This window comes from Schistocerca cancellata, chromosome 8, assembly GCF_023864275.1.
Source record: "Schistocerca cancellata isolate TAMUIC-IGC-003103 chromosome 8, iqSchCanc2.1, whole genome shotgun sequence".
Lineage (NCBI taxonomy): Eukaryota > Metazoa > Arthropoda > Insecta > Orthoptera > Acrididae > Schistocerca > Schistocerca cancellata.
Genome location: NC_064633.1, coordinates 187,711,783 through 187,733,661, shown reverse-complemented (window position 1 = coordinate 187,733,661; position 21,879 = coordinate 187,711,783). Strand labels below are relative to the sequence as shown.

Genomic DNA, 21,879 nt, shown 5'->3' with positions numbered 1-21,879 from the left:
AATTAATAACACTTTATCGCAGCTTGTTAGTAATAACAAAATATTTGCAGGTCTTTTATTTTTTAAATAACTTCTGAAGGATTTCTTTTAAAGCTTTGGAAATAGTCAATAAAATTGGGATAAGTTATATTTTTTGAGTACTCATTGAAGTCCCTCTAGTGCTGACATGAAATTTTTATGTCTGTTGTGTTCTATTTCAACTTTATTCCGCAATTGTTTACGAATGCAACTCTTACCGTAAATTTAACTGGATGTTCCTTATAAACCAGAAAATACGATATGGTAACACAGTTTAATTGTATTTGGCAAATTTAGAAAAGCAAATTTGACTTACATGGAACGTAAGTGAATGTATCGTATCTCGAAATTCTCGTCTAATCACTTACTTAAAGTCAAATGTAAGCTAATACTTTTACTACGCTGTAATATTGTCTGCGTAAGGTATGTGCATTTGATGGCCTTAAGAGAATATTAAAAAGTGTAAATGCTCCATAGAGTTTAAACCAAGGCCTTCAGCGTGAGATTCAAAATGACGAATTGTTCAGCTTGTACTATACAGTGCTCTAAAACTCACAATCTGCAAAAAATAGCGGCGTCCTTCCCCCTACCAAACCTAGTTTTGCCATTATGAAGGCGATTGTAATATAGCCGAAACTTAGGTTTCTCAATTTATAGCGTATTTTATACAAGGACGCGGTACAACACCCAGAAAAATTTTAGTCGTGAGTGCATATATACGTTTTTCTTTGTTTCAAGAAGTGCTCGCGGTACTAGTAGGCAAGTTTCGATATAACATTGTCACGGAATACTGCCTGGAAAGCAGCAACGCAAAGAAAGTGGTATTACGTGCTGATGACATTGGCTATTAGTGTTTGTCGCCAGTGTGCACGTATGTTGCTCATTGTCTAATCTGCATAATGCCTACACTAAATGTAAGGCTGAACACCATAATTGATTTGCAGTCGTTTTTTTTTGTGGCGGTAGTTCCTAAGTATTTCGACTGCAAAGATGTATCTAGCTAAATGTTTAACATGTATTATTACTGTAGTCAAAGACAATATATCACCAACAAAATTTGAAAATCGTTTTATTAAAATTCGAAAATGAAACTGTATTAGGCTAGACCTTCTGAAGACCCCAAAAGAAAAGCCTTTGTAGAGATACACATTAGTTTCGCATTGTTGATGTCAATTAATAATTGTATTAAAGCGTTTGTTTGTGGCACAATGGCGGAAATGAGAACACAGGGCTTGTTGCGTGTTGTTATAATCGAATGTGGGCTATACTGATGAGACTTTAGCGATGTTGCAAAATAGATAATCGAGTATAATACAAGAAAACATTATCGCCATCTGAGTGCTATAATTTTTTTGTATATAAAGGTATCATCTGTGGTTCAGGCCATTGTAAATATATTTGTACACACAGTCTGCTATTTGTCTAGGCAATCTTTTGCAGCTTTTTATGTGGTAACGACCAATATTTTGAATATAGGAGCTGTTGTAAGTCGTAGATTGTTGATTGAAAGTGGAGTGTGGTTTGAAATCACATAGTAATAGGTCATAGTAAAACCATTGTGTGTTTATTTGGTTATGAGTATGTGAGCAAAAACGTTGTTGGTGAAAATATCCTAGAATATGAACGAAAATTATACAGCATGTTTCTTATCCTCAGATCAAATGAGCAAACGGAGACGTACCTCATCCGTCCAAAGCCGAGGGCAGGACGACGATGGGGATCAAGAACCAGCATCTCACGAACCGCATAGAAAACGGAAGAAATTAGATCCGGTTTGTGTTATTATTGGTACTTAAGTTTTATGCTTTTTCTGTTGATTACTAATCTTATTTTTTCTTCATTTACGCTTAGGCGGAGATATGTCATCAACTGTATGACACAATAAGGAATCATAAGAAGGATGATGGCACACTTTTGTGCGACGCATTTATTAGGGTTCCTAAAAGAAGACAGGAACCAGGTTATTATGAGGTTAGTTGATCACTATGAATTTGAATATTAAATTATTACAGTACCGATGTATTTGGAAAACGATCATGTCTGACCGTACTTTTATGTCCTAATATGATGTCTTAAATATTAAGTACGTCCAAATTGCCCATGAGCTAAGGGAACACTAGAATAGTTTTAGAAATACCCAAATAATCTTCAATAAAAGTCCATACACTCAATTATCACAGTTTTTCTACATCATAAAGGAGTGCTTAAAACATTTTTAACAATAATGCAAATGTTCATTAGGTATTCTTACACTACTGTTTACATTTCTGGTAAGTTGCACTACCTAAACATCTTACCAGGTTTATGCCATAGGATTAACAAACATATATTTCAAGAAAATGTATTTTTGAGAAGTACTTTGCTTCAATTGGTTTCATAGCACTTTTAGAAAAGTTAGCAATATTCTTTTTTTGAAATTTGAAAAAGATTTGTGCATTGAGAGAGTATGACGTTCAGTACCTTTTTTTGCTCTTAGAGTCCATACTATAAACATTTTAAAAAATCATGAATATCTGACATTAGAAGGTCTAAATCTTTGGTACTTTTGATGTGAGCTGATCCTTCTATACAGTTTTTTGGAATTTAGATTGTGGTGACAAGACTGACCTCTAGCATAGCTTGAGGTCTTTGTTGGTTGGAACATTACAAATTTGGGTGTGAGAAGCTGAAGCCATTGGATATGATGTCATGAGAATAACTGTAATTCTGTTTCTGGTGCACATATCCATATTTGATTTGGTTTGCACTTTTTTAATAAAGTGAGAGGTATCGGTAGATCCAGTTTTGTTGGTGGAGGAAAGGGTTTTTGGAATATATAAGAGAAAGGTTTCTTTTTTGTATTCATTCTGCTAGTTACGAAGAATTTAACTGATGTTGATGTGGCAACAGGTTATTGTGTTGCATAAGGAACATATACTTATAAAAAAACTATTATAATGTTTATATTTTATTAACAGAATATATTGTGTGTTTTAGGTTGTCACTAATCCTATTGACTTGCTGAAAGTTCAGCAGAAGCTAAAAACTGATGAATATGAAGATGTGGATGATTTAACGGCAGACATTCAGCTCATGGTCAACAATGCAAAGGCTTTCTATAAGGTACTTAAGGCTTATCAAATGCTATCTTTCTCAATTAGTTGCTGAAAATTAAAATATATGATGAACTTACCACACTCACTGAGAATCATGGCTATGAATTTGTGAAAAGTAATTAATTTCTGAACTCCAACCAACCACAGTTCCTCATTCAAATTCTAAGGAGGCAGTAAATATTTAGAAATTTTCAAAGAAGCGACGGGTAAATGATTAATAAAAAAAAGGTCAAGAGAAACACTGACATTTGCAAGGAACCTAAATGGGGTAAAAGAATAACTTTGTGCGCCATATTTAATGATAATCTTGTTTGCCGTAATTTACTTGTGTCAGGTGTTACAAAAAATATTTCAATTGAGGCATTCAGTGTAATTGATTGCAGGCAATCATTTTTTTCTTAATTCGGTTTGTGTTGGATATATAAATTTTTGATGTTGCTTACTAGTTTTGTAAGAATCCTGTGATTTGAAATTCAATGTTTTATGAGGTCTGTTCAACAAATTCCGAAAGTTTGTTCACAAAATTATTCTACGCTTACCTTTACTTATTGTGCATGGTCTCTTTCAAAATATTCTCCTCCACAATTGGTACCTTGCCCCCAATGCAGTTTCCAGTTCTAGAAGCAGTCTTGATACGCCTCTTGCAGGATCGTGTGAAGTGTTGTCTGCAGATTTTCTCTTATCTTGTCTGTCGTTGCAGATCTTTGCAATTTCAGTGGTGTTTCCAACTTTGAAAATAAAGAAACAAAAGTCTGCAGGGGCCAGGCCTGGACAGTATGGAGGATGAGGCAGCACAGTGATTCTGTGTTTTGTGCAGTAGTCGTGCAACAACAGAGGTGAATGTGCAGGTGCATTAACGTGGTGCGAGAGCCATGAATTGTCTCACCACATTTCAGGCTGTTTCCTTCTCACATTTTCTCACAGGCATCGCAACACGTCCCGATAGTCGAAAGAACCATTAATTAACAGTTTGTCCATGTGGCACAAATTCATGATGAACTAATCCTTCAAAGTCAAAGAAAACTATTAGCATGGCTTTGATATTTCACCTGACATGATGATCCTTCCCCCCCTCCCCTTGGAGAACCTTTCCCAATTCACTGTGAAGATTGAACCTTGATCTCAGTATCATAACTATAGACCCATGTCTCATCACTGGTCATGATTCTCTTATAGAACATCTCGTTCTCATTTGCGTGATCCGAAAACTTTTCTCAAATTGAGAGGCGAAGATCTTTTTAGTCTTTTTTTTCATGAGCTGTGGCATGAACTTGATAGCAACACGATGCATTCTGTGACGTTGTGACACGAGTTCATGAGGTGATCAAACTGAAATGTAACATTCTTCTGCAATCTCTCTAACAGTCAGTTTTTGATTGGCATGCACGATTTTGTTGATGTCCCTGATGTTAGTCGTCAGTAGACCTTGAAGAGTGTCCTGAACAAGGGTTACCTTTACCTTACATACGGCCATTTTTAAACTGGGCGAACCATTCGTAACATGAGTATGGTGTAAGCACTCATCACTGCAGGCTTCCTGCATCATGTGGTGAATCTCTGTAAAGGTTTCACGCAAAATTTAATGTATACCCATTGCTCCTAACTCTGCCATCTCAAAATTTGCAGACCGTGTGACACAACGTTCTACTCAATAGAGTGCTGAACAGTAATTAACAGACATACAATGAAACTCCCAGCAGCTACACATATAAACACAGGTGTATGCAGGGATGCCAATAGCATTTCACTCTAATGTATCATTGGCATGGAATTACGAATGTTCGGGAATTTTTGGAATAGATCTCATGTGATTTCTGATTATTGCTTTTGTGAATAATGTCCAAGCACTGGGGAAAATGGACGTTTTACTTATGTGCTGTATTTTGGTTTGGTTTTTAGTAAGTTAGTTAGGGCATGGTAACTACAAAATAAGATGTTTATAAATACCTTAAGTAATGACTTTTCTTTTTGGAATCTCGAAACATTGAGCAGTCTATAAGTGAGTAAGTAAATAAAGATTGTAGAAGTTCTTCAGCTTTTAGATTATGACCTTAGAGTTGACCGTTACAAAACATACATCAACACATCGACACATGTATTCACATGCACAGCTATTTTGGCCGTGCAAACTAAATTTTCCTGGTGCTACAAGTAGACTGAGTCCCCTGCGGGTCTGGGGGTAAGAATAGGCCCGAGGTATTCCTGCCTGTTGTAAGAGGCCACTAAAACGACTTTAACATGTTTCTGCCTTTATGTGATGGTCCCCTGTAGGGTTTAACCTCAGTTCTTCAAAATTCTCCTGAAGAGCGAGCCAATTGGGGAAGGGCACCTTACATGGTGCATCATGTCCATTGCGCATTGAGATCTTTAGCCCCCTTTCTCGTTGTCGCCTTTCAGTCCTGCTCATTCCCCATCTCTTGGCGAGGACACCTTCCTGGGCGCGTTTTCCGCCATGCACTATGCAGCGTTGCTTCCTGCGTCGACGATGACCATGGACTTCTTTGCACCTGTTATCCAGCTCGGTAGCCAATCCATTGTGGTGGGGCTGCCATGTACCCTGTTGGTTGTAACCCTGACCACACAGGGATCGCTCTGCTGATGCCTGCACTGTTAACTTCCGCCAGGGGGTAGGTGCTTATCCCCCTGCGGCATCGGCACTCCTGACAATGGCCATCCTGCCAGGTGACCTTCGCTGCGGCTGGGTGGCGCCTGTGGGGAGGATTCCTGGTCGGAGTGGGTGGCATCAGGGCGGATGAGACAGGATGAAGCGTAGTCCATCGTCTCTTGCTGGTAGTGAAACAGCAGCAGTCTCTAAGTGTTCACGAGCTCAATTCAATGCACAGAAGTACGACCCCAAATTGTTCCCCTCCATGGCCACACCTTGGGAGGGTTCGAGAGCTGATGGGGAATCTTTCATGACGATGTAGCCTCAGTTTTTTGTTGAGCATTTAGAGGACAAGTTGGTGAAAGTGGAGGGATTGTCCAAAATGAGATCTGGGTCAGTCTTGATCAAAACAGCATCCTCTGTCCAGTCACGGGAGTTACTCGCTTGTGACAAGCTGGGGGATATTTCTGTAACCATCACGCCCCATAAGAGCTTAAATATGGTCCAGGGTATCATATTTCACAGGGACTTTCTATTGCAGCCTGGCGATGAGCTGTGCTCCAGTTTGGAGTGGCAAGGTGTACATTTTAACCTGTGTGTCCACCAGGGTCCAAGGGATAATCAGGTTTCCACCGGTGCCTTCATCTTGGACATCGAGGGTGGTACATTGCCCAAGAATGTCAAGGTGATGGTCTGCCGTTGTGATGTAAAGCCCTATATCCTTCCCCCGATGAGGTGTTTTAAATGCTGGAATCTCAGCCATATGTCTTCCCGCTGTACTTCCAGCATCACATGTCGAGATTGCGGACGCCCATCACATCCCAATACTCCGTGTGCCCTGCCTCCCATCTGTGTCGACTGCGGAGAGCACCATTTGCCTTGCTCGCCAGACTGCAGGATTCTCCAGAAAGAAAGGAAAATCATGGAGTACAAGACCCTGGACCGACTGACCTACACTGAGGCTAAGAGAAAATTTGAACGCCTGCATCCTGTACGTATGACATCGTCTTACGCTGCTGCTACAACAGTTCTGCCACCATCAGCTCTACCATCCCCAGTCACCTCTCAGAGCCGGAAGACTACACCTATCCCCTTGATGGTGGGGGGACATTTGCCTCCCTGTTGCTCCCGCACCACCTACTTCAGGAGCAAACTCCCCCCCCCCTCCCTCCCCCAAACCTTCAGGGATGTACGTCTCCACTTCTAAGCTGGAGAAGCGTAAGTCTTCCCAGGTTTCTGCTACTGGCAAAGATGACACTACAAGCTCTGCGTCTGAGGCTGGGGCGGAGATTCTGACGCCCGATGAGGACCTAGATCTTGCCAGACCCTCAGAGACAATGGATATAGACTGCTCAGGCAATAAGTCGGTGGCAGCAAATGACTCTGAGGTGTAAACTGCCTCATTGAATGTTCCATGCCTTTCCAGACTCACATGTCGTCATTCTCCAGTCAAATTGCGGCGGTTTTTTCCACCACCTGGTTGAGCTACGGCAACTGTTAAACTTTACACCTCCTATCTGCATTGCGCTCCAGGAAACCTGGTTCCCGGCAATGCGGACCCCTGCCCTCCGTGACTATAAGGGATATTACAGGAACCATAGCGACTATAATAGAGTGTCAGGTGGAGTTTGCGTTTATGTCCTAAACTCAGTTTGTAGTGACAATGTGCCCCTTCAAACCCGTCTTGAAGCTGTGGCTGTCAGAATAAGGGCGACACAGGAAATTACTCTCTGCAATGCGTATCTTCCTCCAGATGGTGCAGTACCCCTGGATGTATTAGCTGCACTGATTGATCAGCTCCCTAGTCTTTTCCTACTTTTGGGAGATTTTAATGCCCGTAACCCCTTGTGGGGTGGCACTGTGCTTACTGGCCGAGGCAAGGATGTCGAAACTTTACTGTCTCAGTTCAACCTCTGCCTCTTGAATACTGGGGCCGCCACACATTTCAGTGTGGCTCATGGGAGTTACTTGGCCATTGATTTATCACTTTGTAGCCCAGGACTTCTCCCATCTATCCACTGGAGAGCACATGACGATCTGTGAAGTAGTGACCACTTCTCCATCTTCCTGTCACTGCCCCGGCATCAGGGCCACAGACGCCTGCCCAGGTGGGCTTTAAACAAGGTGGACTGGGAAACTTTCACCTCTGCTGTTATCATTGAATCTCCCCCACATGTAACATCGATGCGATGGTTGAGCAGGTGAATACAACAATTGTTTCCGCGGCATAAAACGCGATCCCTCGCTCTTTGGGGTGCCTCCGGCGTAAGGCAGTCCCTTGGGGTCGCCGGAAGTTGCTGAAGCAATTAAGGAGCATTGGCGAGCTCTACAGCGGCAAAAGTGGCACCCTTCCCTGGAGAACCTCATAGCCTTTAAACGGCTCTGTGCCCACGTTCGCCAACTTAGCAAACGACGGAAGCAGGAGTGTTGGTCGAGATACGTCTCGACCATTGGGTGCCATATGTCACCTTCCCAAGTCTGGGCAAAGATCAAACATCTTCTCGGGTACCAGACCCCAACAGGTGTTCCTGGTGTTACCATAAATGGCGTGTTATCTACCGACACAAACATGATTGCCGAGCACTTTGTTCGAGCCTCTGCGTCAAAGAATTACTCCCAGCCTTTCGCACTCTCAAACAGCGGCTGGAAGGGAAAGTCCTCTCGTTCACTACACGCCACAGTGAACCATATAATGCCCCATTTACAGAGTGGGAGCTATTCAGTGCCCTTACACATTGCCCCGACACAGCTCCTGGGCCTTATCAGATCCACAGCCAGATGAAACATCTCTCAGCCGACTACAAAGCGACATATCCTCATCATCTTCAACTGGATCTGTCTCTATGGCGTCTTTCCATCCCAATGGTGCGAGAGCACCATCATTTCGGTGCTCAAACCCGGTAAAAACCTGCTTGATGTGGATAGCTGTCGGCCCATCAGCCTTGCCAACGTTCTTTGTAAGCTGCTGGAACATATGGTATGTTGGCGGTTGGGTTGGGTCTTGGAGTCATGTCAGGGCGGCTTATACCAGGGTCGCTCTACAACTGATAATCTTGTGTTCCTCGAGTCTGCCACCCGAACAGCCTTTTCCAGATGCCAACACCTGGTTGCTGTCTTTTATTTATTTACGTAAAGCATACAACAAGACCTGACGACATCATATCCTAGCCACATTGTACATGTGTGGTCTCTGGGACCCACTCCTCATTTTTTATCCAAAACTTCCTGTCACTCTGTACTTTCCATGTCCAAGTTGGTGCCTCCCATAGTTCCATCCATGTATAGGAGAATTGAGTCCCACAGGGCTCTGTATTGAGTGTGTGTCTATTTTTAGTGGCGATTAACGGTCTAGCATAGCTGTCGGGCCCTCCGTCTCACCTTCTCTGTATGCAGACGACTTCTGCATTTCGTATTGCTGCTCCAGTACTGGAGTTGTTGAGCGTCACCTGCAGGGAGCCATCCACAAAGTGCATTCATCAGCTCTAGCCCAGCGTTCTCGCTTCCCGAGCACGGGGTCCCGGGTTCGATTCCCGGCGGGGTCAGGGATTTTCACCTGCCTCGAGATGACTGGGTGTTTGTGTTGTCCTCATCATTTCATCATCATCCAGGAGAGTGGCGAAATTGGACTGAGCAAAGGTTGGGAAATTGTACGGGCGCTGATAACCGCGCAGTTGAGCGCCCCACAAACCAAACATCATCATCATCATCATCATCATCATCATCAGCTCTAGCCCATTGCTTCCAGTTTTCCGCCATGAAGACACGTGTCATGCATTTCTTTCAGCATCGTACTGTTCATTTGGAACCAGCACTTTACCTTAATGACGATCCACTCGCTGTAGTGAAGACATATCGATTCTTTGGTCTGGTTTTTGATGCTCATTTGACTTAGCTTCCTCATCTTTGTCAGCTTAAACGGAAGTGTTGGCAGCACCTCAATGTCCTCCGCTGCCTGAGCAGCACCAACTGGGATGTGGTTCGTACCACACTGCTGCAGCTCTACAGAGCCCTTGTTCAATCCCGCCTTGACTATGGGAGTGTGACATGTGGTTCGGCAGCGCCCTCAGCATTGTGTTTGCTCGACCCATTGCACCATTGCAGAGTTTGACCAGCGACAGGAGCTTTTAGGAAGAATCCGGTGACAGGCGTACTGGTGGAGGCTGGAGTCCCTCCACTGCAGATCAGACGTGCACAACTGCTCGTTGGTTACGTTGCACACGTCCATAGCTCTCCTGGACTTCCTAATTACCATCTTCTTTTCCCAACCACATCAGTTCACCTCCCGCATGGGTGGCCCAGGTCAGGGCTAACGATTGCGGTTTGCGTGTGATTGCTTCTGTCTGAACTGTAGTCCTTCCCTTCATCACCTCTCCTCGAGGTTCATTCACTAACACCTCCGTGGTGTAGGCTGAAATTCCACCTGGATCTTTTGCATGGCCCTAAGGACTCAGTTAATCCTGTGGCTCTCCGCTGTCACTTCCTCTCGATTCTTGAATTGTTCCGGGCCTCTGAAGTGGTTTACACCGACGGCTTGATGGCTGATGGTAATGTTGGCTTCACCTTTGTCCACAGAGGCCATATTGAACAGCATTCCTGGTCCGGTGGCTGCAGTGTATTCACTGCAGAACTGGTGGCCATATCTCGTGCACTTCAGTGCATCCATTGATGCCCCGAGGAATTGTTTCTTCTGTGTACTGACTCCTTGAGCAGCCTGCAAGCTATTGACCAATGCTACCCTCTCCACCCTTTTGTGGCATCCATCCAGGAGTCTGTGGATGCCCTGGACCAGTCCCGTCTTCCAGTGGTGTTTGTGTAAACCCCAGGACACGTCGGCATCCCAGGCAATGAACTTGCCGACAGGCTGGCCAAACAGTTGATGCGGAAACTGCTTCTGGAGATAGGCATCTCCGAAGCTGATCTGTGTTCTAACTTGCCTCAGGATTTTTCGGCTTTGGAAGACAGAATGGCACAACAGTACGCACAATGAACTGCTTGTCATTAAGGAAACTACAAATGTGTGGAAGTCTTCCATGCGGGCCTCTTGCAGGGAATCAGTTGTTCTCTTCCGGCTCCCAATTGGCCATGCTTGGGTGACCCACGGTTACCTCTTGCGCCATCAAGACCCACCTCAGTGTCAGTGTGGCGCCCAGTTGACAGTGGCCCATATTCCAGTGCGCTGTCCCACTTTGACTGCCCAGCTACGAAATCTTGGGTTAACGGACTCGTTGCCGCTCATTTTATCTGACAACGCCTCATTGGGTGATCTAGTTTTACATTTTGTTCATGAGGGTAGGTTTTATCATTTGATCTACGTTTTAGCACATGTCCTTTGTCCGTCTGTGTCCTCCACCCTAGTGCTTTTAGGGTGGAGATTTTAATGTGTTGCAGAGTGGCTGGCTTTTCCTTTTTATTCTCGTGGTTGGCCAGCCACTGTAATTTGCTTTCTTGTTTTATTCTCTTCTTTTTCTAGCATCTCTCTGTTGTTTTCTTGTCCTCTTTTGTTCCTTCTAGTGTTTGTTGCCTTTCCTTCATTCTTGTGGTTTTTCCTTTCTTTCTGTTTTGTGTTGTATGTCTCATCTGTTTTAATCTCATACTTGTGGCATTGTTTTATTAGGAACAAGGGACCGATGACCTCGTAGTTTGGTCCCTTGCCCCCTCTTTTAAACAAACCAACCATCCAACAAGTAGACTGAGTAGAGTGATTTTATAGAACTGGGTGGGTGAGAGTATAAAGGAGGGAGAGAAACGTGACTGAGGGCTGAAAGAGAGGGGCAGCAAAGAAATAGGACTAGAATGAGGCGCTGGTGAGCTCGCCCTGATGCAGGGAAGGGGATTCTAAGTGGCATATAAGATGGAGTAGATTGGGATGGGAAAATAGAGCAGAGGAGGAGAGAGACTGTGTATGTAGAATGAGTGGTATGGGGTGCATGGTGTCTGGGCAGTTGGTGACCTCATGACACACACTGTTACCAGCCTGTGTATGGGCTCTCTAGTGGAAATCTTTCTGTCCACATGAGATCCTAAATCCCTTGTCTGGTTCAGATTAAATTGATATCTTCATAATCTAAACCCAGGGCCAAGACGCTGTATCTTCATTCCTCCACTGTCTCCACACCTTCTCTTCGGCACAGCATGCAACCTTCCTGGACATTGACCTCAATCTGTCTGGTAGCTTCCTAGAAACCACTGTTTGTATAAAGCATTCCTGGCATCAACACTTACCACAGTTTTTATGGCTGCGTCCCTTCCGTGCTAAAAAGTCTCTCCTATCCAGTCGAGCCACTTGTGGATGTTGCATCTACAACAGTGGCACAACCCTTTGCTCTGTATGCTGAGGAATTATTAGTGGCTTCAAAGACAAGTGCTACCCTCCAAACATAACACACAAGCAGATCCGTACCATATATACAAATATCCTTAATCTACCAGTCAGCCCCGTGGGATGAATATAACCACATCATTTCCCAGGACTTTTGTTGCCTATATTGCACCCATAAATGAGGGTCTTCTTATCCACAGTCCTTCCTGTCACTTCGAAAGTGGTATTCCACAGGCCACACCATCTACACAGTATTGTGGTCTGCCCATGTGTGATACCTACTCCCTTCCTTGGGCCACATGGGCCATATCCCTGTGTAAGACCTTGGTGCAACATCTGTGCTACGCTCTTCCCAGTCCTGTCACATGTACATCCTATTCAGCTTTTTCAAGGGCATATCATACTCCCGAGGAAAAACTGCCTATGAAAGCAGTCATGTCCTATGACATCTCTGTTATAACCTTTGCTCAGTGTTTTATCTGAGCATGAATGTCACTCTGATGGCCAACAACACTATGGAAAGTATAGACTGCTACTTGTCCCATAGAGGAGTCATTGAGTTGCAGACAGGCACAATGAAGAAGAATGCTAAAATATTTCAGCTCTTGGGCAAAGTCCTTTGCCAGAAGTAGAAAACGAACGCCCCCCTGCCGCCCCCGCCTCACACACACACACACACACACACACACACACACACACACACACACACAGTGCCCAGCGACATTTTTTAATTTACTGTTGACCCGTACAGATGGCTACCACCAATGGTGACGAAAAGCAGAGTTACCACTCAGTGGCAGAACATGCTGTCAAGCATAGGTGGTTTGACATTTGTGACTACTTCATAACCTATGCAACTAGATCATCTCCCAACCTTCCTGTTTCCCTGTTCCAAATCTTCTCCCTCTTCTCCCCACCTCCCCTCCTCCCACCTGTTGTCTGCTCCTCTGAATTACTTGGTTAAGAATATTTCTTTGCAACATATCCTTTGGTCGTTCACTCCTGCTGGCTGGCTTCATCCTCCCCTATGCCCTTGTTTTCGTTTATTACGTGATTTTTGACCACTCGATGTTTCCACTATATGATGAGTGGTTACTTTGACTCTCTCTCTATTGCTTGTATTGCACTTAGGTTTTTCCGGTATAATTTTTTTGTTAGAATTCTGTATAGTTTAAATTACAAATACAATCTATTGTCATATAAAGAATCAGTTTTCAAAGCCGCGCACAACCTGTAATCTTAATCACATTGTTCTGTATAATGCTGATATTTGCAACTTAAATCTCTCTCAGATGGTTGATTATAAATTTTCTTTCTGTAATGATACAATAACCAGATTGTGTATAATTTTTTGAAACGTGACATTACTTTCTAGTTATGATGTTGGTTTACCTTTCGTGCATTAGACACAAATTCGAGTGGACCTGTGCCTTTCTGGAAAAAAAGACAGACAGACAGACAGACAGACAGACAGACAGAGAGAGAGAGAGAGAGAGAGAGAGAGAGAGAGAGAGAGAATATCAGATCTGCATGCCTGTCACTTTCGGTTTGATAACTATTTCATTGTTTAATGACCTGGCTGGATAGCTGAATATGTTAAACTGCCCGCTTCCAGGACATGGGAAAACATGATTTGATTAGATTAGATTGGATTGGCCGTCGATTGAATCTACGGTGTGGATTAATGATGGGAGCCGGTGTCTTGGTTGCTCTGGATGTGGTTTTTAGGCAGTTTTCTGCATCCATTTAGATAAATACTCTGATACATGTTGCACAAATATAATGCCACATTTGGCAATGTGGTTACACTAGATGCAGGCAGAAGAGGTACATAGATTCCTCTCTGGGTGGGGGGAGGTGGCGGATAAGGAAGCTTTAAAATGCTATTCGGATTGGTGACCGTATTGTAACAATAGTCTGTATATGGATATGAGTGGTTCCCTGTAAATGAAAATGCCATTTCACTCTTGACCTGGCATTGGCTGGACAAAGAGTACAGAACAAGAGCAAAGGATCTTATTGAAAAAAATACCTTGTTTTATTAACAATAATGACAGTCTTGCTCAGTAAATGAGAAAAGATAAAGATCACATTGTTAATGTTGTCATTTCGCTTGTGAGAAAGAGAGACCTTTCAGTACAATTTGTGCACATCCTTGTTTAATGGTGATGGTGATGTTTATATAGAATTAAAGTAAGAATTAACCAATAGCTGGAGCAAGAAGAACTAAGATTCTTAATATTGGGCTCATTTATTGGTTTTGTTGGACTTGGTTCTGGCATTCCTATAGACTGAGCTGACTAAATCAAAGTGACATCGATTGTCTGAAACTTTGGGATAAAATTTTATTTCTTATGTGACAAAAAGAAATAAATTGAAATGCGAATGTAACAGACAACAAATTCGTAATGTTTTGAACCTGGGACATCAACTTCTAACAAAATGGGGAGAAACAACATTATTTAGTCTCGTGTCAGAAACATACACGTACTTGTAAAACATAAACTTTCATGGCCAGAATTGTCACACTTAATAAAATATTCTGGGCTATTATGCCGTGGTCAAATGGATTCCACTTTAAAATCTGACGTTTTGTCCCCATCTGTGGAGGACAATTTCAGGTGGGATTGTAGCTTTGCTGAATGTCCAATTCACACCCTGGCTTGCTACTGACTGAGAATTGAGAAACATACGTGTCATATACATAGTTTATGACTATATTACTTTCGCCCAAAACTTGGCTGCTTCCAGTGCATTTTCTGCTCCTTGATGAAGTTAATTTCCTTTGTGGGAGGCTGGACATGGCATTGAAGCAGCTGATGAACAGTCTGTTTCTCTTCTGAGCTGCACTGAATATCATTTTGATTAGTGTAGCCCTTTCTTGCCAAGTAAAAATTTGCTCTGCCTCTTCAGATCTCAGTCTGTTCATAGCCAGGAGGTAGGGTTTCTGAAACTGTACTCCATCCAGGAGGAAGTAGGTTGTAGCCCTCCATAGTTGCAACCTAGCTTTTTCAGCAGTGGTTCCAAGTGCCATTGACATTCTTAGGAAACTCCTCCTTGACTTCAGTCCAGTCATTGCAGGTGCAGTTTGTGCCCATACAGAGGATGGATTCTCTCTTGCTTCACTTCCTTTTTTTCCTCATCATATGTTTTTATTCAAACAAGTGGTGGCACTATTCCTGCGAAGTTGTAAAGCCATTCGACTTGAGTGCAAACACCCTGTTATGATTCTGCAGGTGTCATTGAGAGCTAGGTCCATTTGTGCAGCATGCGTTGAATTATACAAAATGGGCATGCATACTCTGCCGCAGAATAGTGTAGTATCATTACAGAAGTTCATAGTACTTCAGGTTGACTACCCTACCATGATCCGGCCAGTTTCTGTAGATTGCTCCTGGCGAAAACTTAGGACTTGCAGTTCATGCAGTGTCTCATGGAAGTAAGAGATCTATCAGGTATCACTCTCCATACAGAGGAGACATTGAGTCACAGAGAGGCATATTGGAGACTGGTATACCTTTAGCTTTCGGTCAAAAGGCTTTCTTCCAAAATAGACCCCATGTGTGTTTTCTATTTTGGAAGACAGCACTTTGCTGAAAGATAAATGTATAACAGTCTTTTTGTTGTGGCTGCCTGTGACTCAGTGTCTCTTCTATTTGATGAGTAGCAATCAGTTGTTTTCATAATATTGTTATTCCATTCTGGATTTCCCACTGTTTGAATATGGGGTGAAGTAGTCAAAGCAAACTTGACAGGAAAGGGAGCAGAGCCAGGATTGCCAGTTTCTTTCTCATTTTGGTGTTTCTCCATTTGACTTGTGGTGACTCACTTTTCTGTTTACCTCTTCAAAAGCTCAAATTCTCCCCTTTTTGCTACATGGAGACTATGCCTTGAAAGCTAGTTAATCCATTGAATATCTTCCATATCAGTTAATTTGCCACGTTTGTTACATTGACCAACTCTTTCTGTTATGATTTTGTTTGTTCTGTAGGTTTCAGCCTAACATATTGTCTTAATTTTTGAGAGGCAAGATGTTGTATTCTTAATCGAGTGGTGGTTATGGAAACCCTTCAGAAGTTTGTATAAATTTCTCTCGCAGGATGCAAAGTTTCCATCCACTGTTATTTCTCTCCTAATTTTCTAAGCCTTTAATTGGGCCATAGGCTATCTGTATAGCTCATTTAGTAGAGATTTTTGCCTATACTCTTCATAATTTCATATTTTTAAGAAAGTGAATTCCATTCCACACTTTGCTGCAGAGTGAAAATTTAATTACAGCATTTTGATGTAATTGCACTGTATTATTTTACTTACTGTACTACAGTCATTAATTAAATAATTTTTGTGCATGCAGAGAATGTCACAAGAATATCGTGATGCCTGTGATCTGTGGGAATTATTTAATTCGACGAAAGCCAGCTTGATGGAAGCAGAATCAAAACACACTGATGACTCGGACCGCAAAGGAAAAATCATTCTCAAAGTTGGTAAAATAGTGAGTAAAATAATATAATATAGTTTAGTTATCATATAACGGCAGTAGTAGACAACATATTCATTTAGGACTTGCCATTACAATTTTCCAATAATGGTTGTTGTGTCTGCAGCTACTTAATTATTTCACTATCACTTACCTTCACCATTCCATATTTTAGCATTACTTGGAAACCATTGAAGATTCAGTTTTTAGCCTTGTAAAGTTATTTGCAATGTTAAAAGATCACTTTTGATATTAGTTTAGTATTTTTTATTGACAACATTTTCTTTTTTTTTTCTTTTTCTTTTTTTTTTCTTTTTTTTAAATTGTACTGACTTGCATAAGTACCTGTATTTAATTTTGTGTACCTTTCAAAAAATGGCTGGATGTAGTATTCACCAGTTTTTCAAATGATGTTGTTGTTGTTGTTGTTGTTGTTGTTGTTGTGGTCTTCAGTCCTGAGACTGGTTTGACGCAGCTCTCCATGCTACCCTATCCTGTGCAAGCTTCATCTCCCAGTACCTACTGCAACCTACATCCTTCTGAATCTCTTTAGTGTATTCATCTCTTGGTCTCCCTCTACGATTTTTACCCTCCACGCTGCCCTCCAGTACTAAATTGGTGATCCCTTGATGCCTCAGAACATGCCCTACCAATCGGTCCCTTCTTCTTGTCAAGTTGTGCCATAAATTTTTCTTCTCCCCAATCCTATTCAATACCTCCTCATTAGTTATGTGATCTACCCATCTAATCTTCAGCATTCTTCTGTAGCATCACATTTCGAAAGCTTCTATTCTCTTCTTGTCCAAACTAGTTATAGTCCATGTTTCATTTAATTCGGCTACATTCCATTATCCTCGTTTTGCTTTTGTTGATGTTCATCTTATACCCTCCTTTCATGACACTGTCCATTCCGTTCAACCTCTCTTCCAAGTCCTTTGATGTCTCTGATAGAATTACAGTCATCGGCGAACCTCAAAGTTTTTATTTCTTCTCCATGGATTTTAGTACGTACTCCGAATTTTTCTTTGTTTCCTTCACTGCTTGCTCAATATACAGATTGAATAACATCGGGGATAGGCTACAACCCTGTCTCACTTCCTTCCCAACCACCGCTTCCCTTTCATGTCCCTCGACTCTTATAAGTGCTATCTGGTTTCTGTACAAATTGTAAATACCTTTTCGCTCCCTGTATTTTACCCCGGCCAACTTCAGAATTTGAAAGAGAGTATTCCAGTCAACATTGTCAAAAGCTTTCTCTATGTCTACAAATGCTAGAAACGTAGGTTTGCCTTTCCTCAATCTAGCTTCTAAGATAAGTCGTAGGGTCAGTATTGCCTCACGTGTTCCAATATTTCTACGGGATCCAAACTGATCTTCCCCAAGGTCGGCTTCTACCAGTTTTTCCATTCGTCTGTAAAGAATTTGCGTTAGTATTTTGCATCCATGACTTATTTATCAAATATTACGTTTATTACTACCAAAATGTCACACAATCAACAAAAATGGATTTTGCATTCACTTAGTTGGTGTTGTACTAATAAATGATTGTGCACACTTCGCACTTTTTTGTGTCTTTCTGGGATTTCATTTTTACAGTACGGCATGCAGAAGTTGAATGGTAATCTCCTTGAAACTTATATGAGCATTTAATCTGCGAAAGAAGTGCAGCTTATATCAACATTACTTTTTTTACTTGTAAATTTTCTAGACTTGGTGAGGTTTAAACAAAGTGGCTTGGTATCTTGTACAAATGGTTAGGAAAAATATTCTTTTATGCTGCTGTCTGGTAATAATAAGGTTAATATGTAACTTCTTCCATCCGTGTTGCAACAGTTTCAGTAAATGACACCATCACCTGTTCTTAGAAATTCCTTCCTCTTGATCCATTTTGACATGAGGTCTTATCTTGCAGTCTTAGTAGGAGCTACAACTGAAGTTTGATTGTCAATTGGCTTTGTAGTACAAAGCTCAGAAGGAAGTGGTTTAGTGACGTATCCTTGCTTGCCTCACTTCGGAGGCAATTGAGGTGAGAGAGTAAGACATGGGAGAGAGTAGTGACACAGAGGGAAGTATCTTGTGTCTTAATGGCAACACACTTTACGTGCCATGTTGGTCACGTATAATAATTCATACCATTCGCTGTAGACAGTAAGGATAGGCAGCAGTGAGAGAAGGTATGAAATATACTGACTTCTACTGAACCAAACTAGGGTGTTTGAGCTTACTATAAAGTTTAAAGATTCTAACAAAACTTGCAAAATTACTCATGTTGTGCTGTTTTGGCATCATTCATAGGCAAAAAGTCAATGAAAGATGCTAACACGCAAGTTATTCTAGTATCTGCACTGAAGCCAGAAAAATAATATAATTTGCATAATACTTGTCTAAATTAATGGTATTATATTGAAAAATCTTTGAAATATTCATTTACTGCCCAAATGGCCAAAACTTACAAACCTGGATGCATCTTGTGTTTACATGAAAATACAGGCTCTACTCATCATCAACCTGTGAAGACAAAGGCACGTAAACAAATACTGTGATGGTTGGTGTTTGCTTAGTTTCAATCCTCAGTAGAATAATTCCATCACTGCCTGCAGTAACTCAACCCTTTAGCTACCTTTCTATTTAAAATGATGCCAATACCTATTAAATCGTTCATTGATTCTGCCGTTATTACTATGTGATCATCTGACCAGGAATCTGTCCTCTTTCCATTTCACTTTAGTAATCCCAGCCAAGTCTGTCTTTAGCCTGTTCCTCTCTCTTTTTGAGGTGTCTAGTTTATCTATGACCTTCAGAGTTCTGTCATCTGTCACTGATGTGTAGAGTGCTAGTCTTATTCTTCATCCTCTTACACTGATAACCACACCTGGGCAGTCTTCACCTTGAGTTTTGAACATGAGACTAATTAATCTGCTGCCCCCCCCCCCCCCCCCCTCAAAGTGTTAAATGTATAATTTCAGAAGATGTCATGTAGATACTCTCCACGTGTCAAATAAATGGTTTTCATTGCCGACTGAATCTCTACATGCCATTGATCCTTACTTACTTTTCCATCTTCTAGGGGAAAGTTTCTCACATGAGAAGTACTCTGTCAAAACACAGTGCACACACAAGTGTCTGCCAACAGCAAAATGTGTCGAAGGCTTTAGGATGATGAGTATGCAATACTTCCTAACAACAAACTGCTTCCGATGAGCGTGACATCTCAAATGTTTGCATGAGGTTTGTTTAAACAGTTGCCAGCAGGCTCATGCGCATGCACAGTTGAGTTGCATATGAGCTGTACCTTCTACCGCTTCTGGCTACTTGAAGTGTGGCTGTTAGCAGTATCAGCAGTAGCAACAAGAGGCCAGGTGCTAACCTGAAAAATTTTTCTGGCGCGCGCCCATGCTGCCAGATTTGCGCATCCGCAGAGTAGTCTGAGTCGTAGTGGGGAGGGGGATAGTCTCCACATGATCCAAATTTCGTTGACAGTTTTTGCATCAAATGAGAACGAAACTGATTTCTGTGGCTGGGAACTACAAGGTAAATTAAAATACATTCACATAAGTATGGATGGCTAAAATATGTTGTTAGTTTCTGTTTTCTGAATTTATTTTATTTCCACGGTTTCAGCAGTTGATCATTAATGGCCTTGCAGAACTATGAAGTTATTTTAGTCTATTTGCTAAAGAAATTTGGCTTTTATTAATCTTGTCTGCAAAGACAGTCAATTTATTTGTAAAGCAGTGTCTCATTCCACACTATTGGCTAGTTTCAACTGTTTACTGAATTTCAAGTGCACGTTTTCATCATCTAGCACGTATGGCTTCATGCCATAATAAAGAATGAAACATGAGATACTATAGTACTGGTATTCCAAGAAAATTTGCATATCATAAACCACATTGAAAAGCTTAATATCAGGGTGGGGCCTACTTATTTTGGATCTGGAGATATGAATGTGCACTTTAAGTCGAATTATGCATTTTAGTATGTTTTACAAAATTCTGATGCCCTTGGAATATCCTCTGATATCCTGTTTCATAATGTAAGATTTAATGCTATATACATACAAACATACGGGCTTCCTATGTCGTAGTAGCTGTGTGTGCTCAGTAATGCCTGTTTTCTGGCACTTGCTGGCAACTGCTGAAACGAATTCGAACATGTTGTGGGAAAATGTTGTGAATGGTGGTTTGAAAAGTGTTATTTACAAAGTAAATTTCATTTTACACAAGATGAATTATGTTACGTGTGAGAATGTGCTTTGAAGTTCTTAAATTACAGAGCATTTAACTCTCGTTTAAAGCTTAACACTTTGAGGGCCAGCCACTTAGAAGAATTTTGAGCCCAGAAGGCCAGACATTTATGTCATTATTTAAAATTTTATTGGCACTTTCGTGTGATGTATCATGAAGTGTAACACGCGCCAAAAAGACCAATATTACATGTAAAACTGTAACTTTTCTTGTAGCTACACTAAGTATATTAATTTAAACTATTAACTTTTCCTGTTTGTGTGTTTGTGCACTTAACATTGGCATGTGAAAAAGTGGAACATTAAAAATACTTGAGCAGAAGGATGAGGACAAAACAGACAATTAGATAACTGATTTTTTTCTAAGTGCAGTTAAGTTGAATAAAAGTGTCAGAGAAGTGAACATTGAATATGATAAAGAAGTACACTATTACATTAGTTTAAGTAAAGAAATAGTGTTAGGAGAAGAAGAAAATTAAGTTTTAGGTATTGTGAAGCTCTTACATTTTACAAGGGGTCCTAAAGAAGTTGTGGGTTATCTAAAGTGTGTTGTGTTGAAGTGCCTAATTCTGCTCGTGCGTCAGATAGAAATCGCACCCCAGACAATAACTCCAGGTGTGGGTTCAGTGTGTTTAGCTAGCAGACAAGTTGACTGCAGGCTCTCAACTGACATAACCAACACTTGGCCATCACTGGCACTGAGACAGAACCAGATTTCATCAGAAAACTTCCACCCTGCTCTCCAATGGACGATTGCCCCTTTTGGTAGAGCCACGTGGCCATCTGGAGCCCAGTCTTCTTGTGACCGTACAATCTCGTGATCACAGCTGCCACCAGTCATGTTCAGTGGCTACATTTCAGCCAAGTCTTACTTCAGTATTGCAGGAGGAACACCCAACTTCTGGTATCCCTATTACACAACCTCATTCAGACTTGGTGAGATTTTGACAATGGTGTCTCCACCTTAAAGACATTCTTGACTAACATTAACTCACTGCGCCCAGTCTCAGAGGAAACTAATGCACACAACCATTATAATCGTGTATTTAAAGGAAATATGATTTGCAGTCTCATAGTGCTGCTACTAGTGCCTCTCTTATGTGACTGGTGCGAAAT

At 41.6% G+C, this 21,879-nt stretch overlaps 1 protein-coding gene across 10 annotated transcripts in view; it reads left to right on the top strand.

Annotated features, from left to right (window-relative positions):
- Nucleotides 1–913: 913 nt before the first annotated feature.
- The window catches only part of LOC126095313 (protein polybromo-1), a 326,966-nt gene continuing 306,000 nt past the window's right edge, over nucleotides 914–21,879 (top strand). For 7 of the 10 annotated variants that reach the window (XR_007521952.1, XM_049910111.1, XM_049910115.1 and 4 more), the window contains exons 1-5: nucleotides 1,059–1,382; nucleotides 1,675–1,790; nucleotides 1,870–1,989; nucleotides 2,995–3,120; nucleotides 16,392–16,532. Coding sequence is in view for 9 of the 10 variants with exons in the window: in XM_049910111.1 (XP_049766068.1) it covers nucleotides 1,680–1,790; nucleotides 1,870–1,989; nucleotides 2,995–3,120; nucleotides 16,392–16,532 (498 nt within the window). In the remaining variant the exon portion in view is untranslated. Of the gene's footprint in view, nucleotides 933–1,058; nucleotides 1,383–1,450; nucleotides 1,470–1,674; nucleotides 1,791–1,869; nucleotides 1,990–2,994; nucleotides 3,121–16,391; nucleotides 16,533–21,879 lie in introns of those variants that run through there. The other 3 variants (XM_049910108.1, XM_049910110.1, XM_049910109.1) reach the window with 3 other exon arrangements.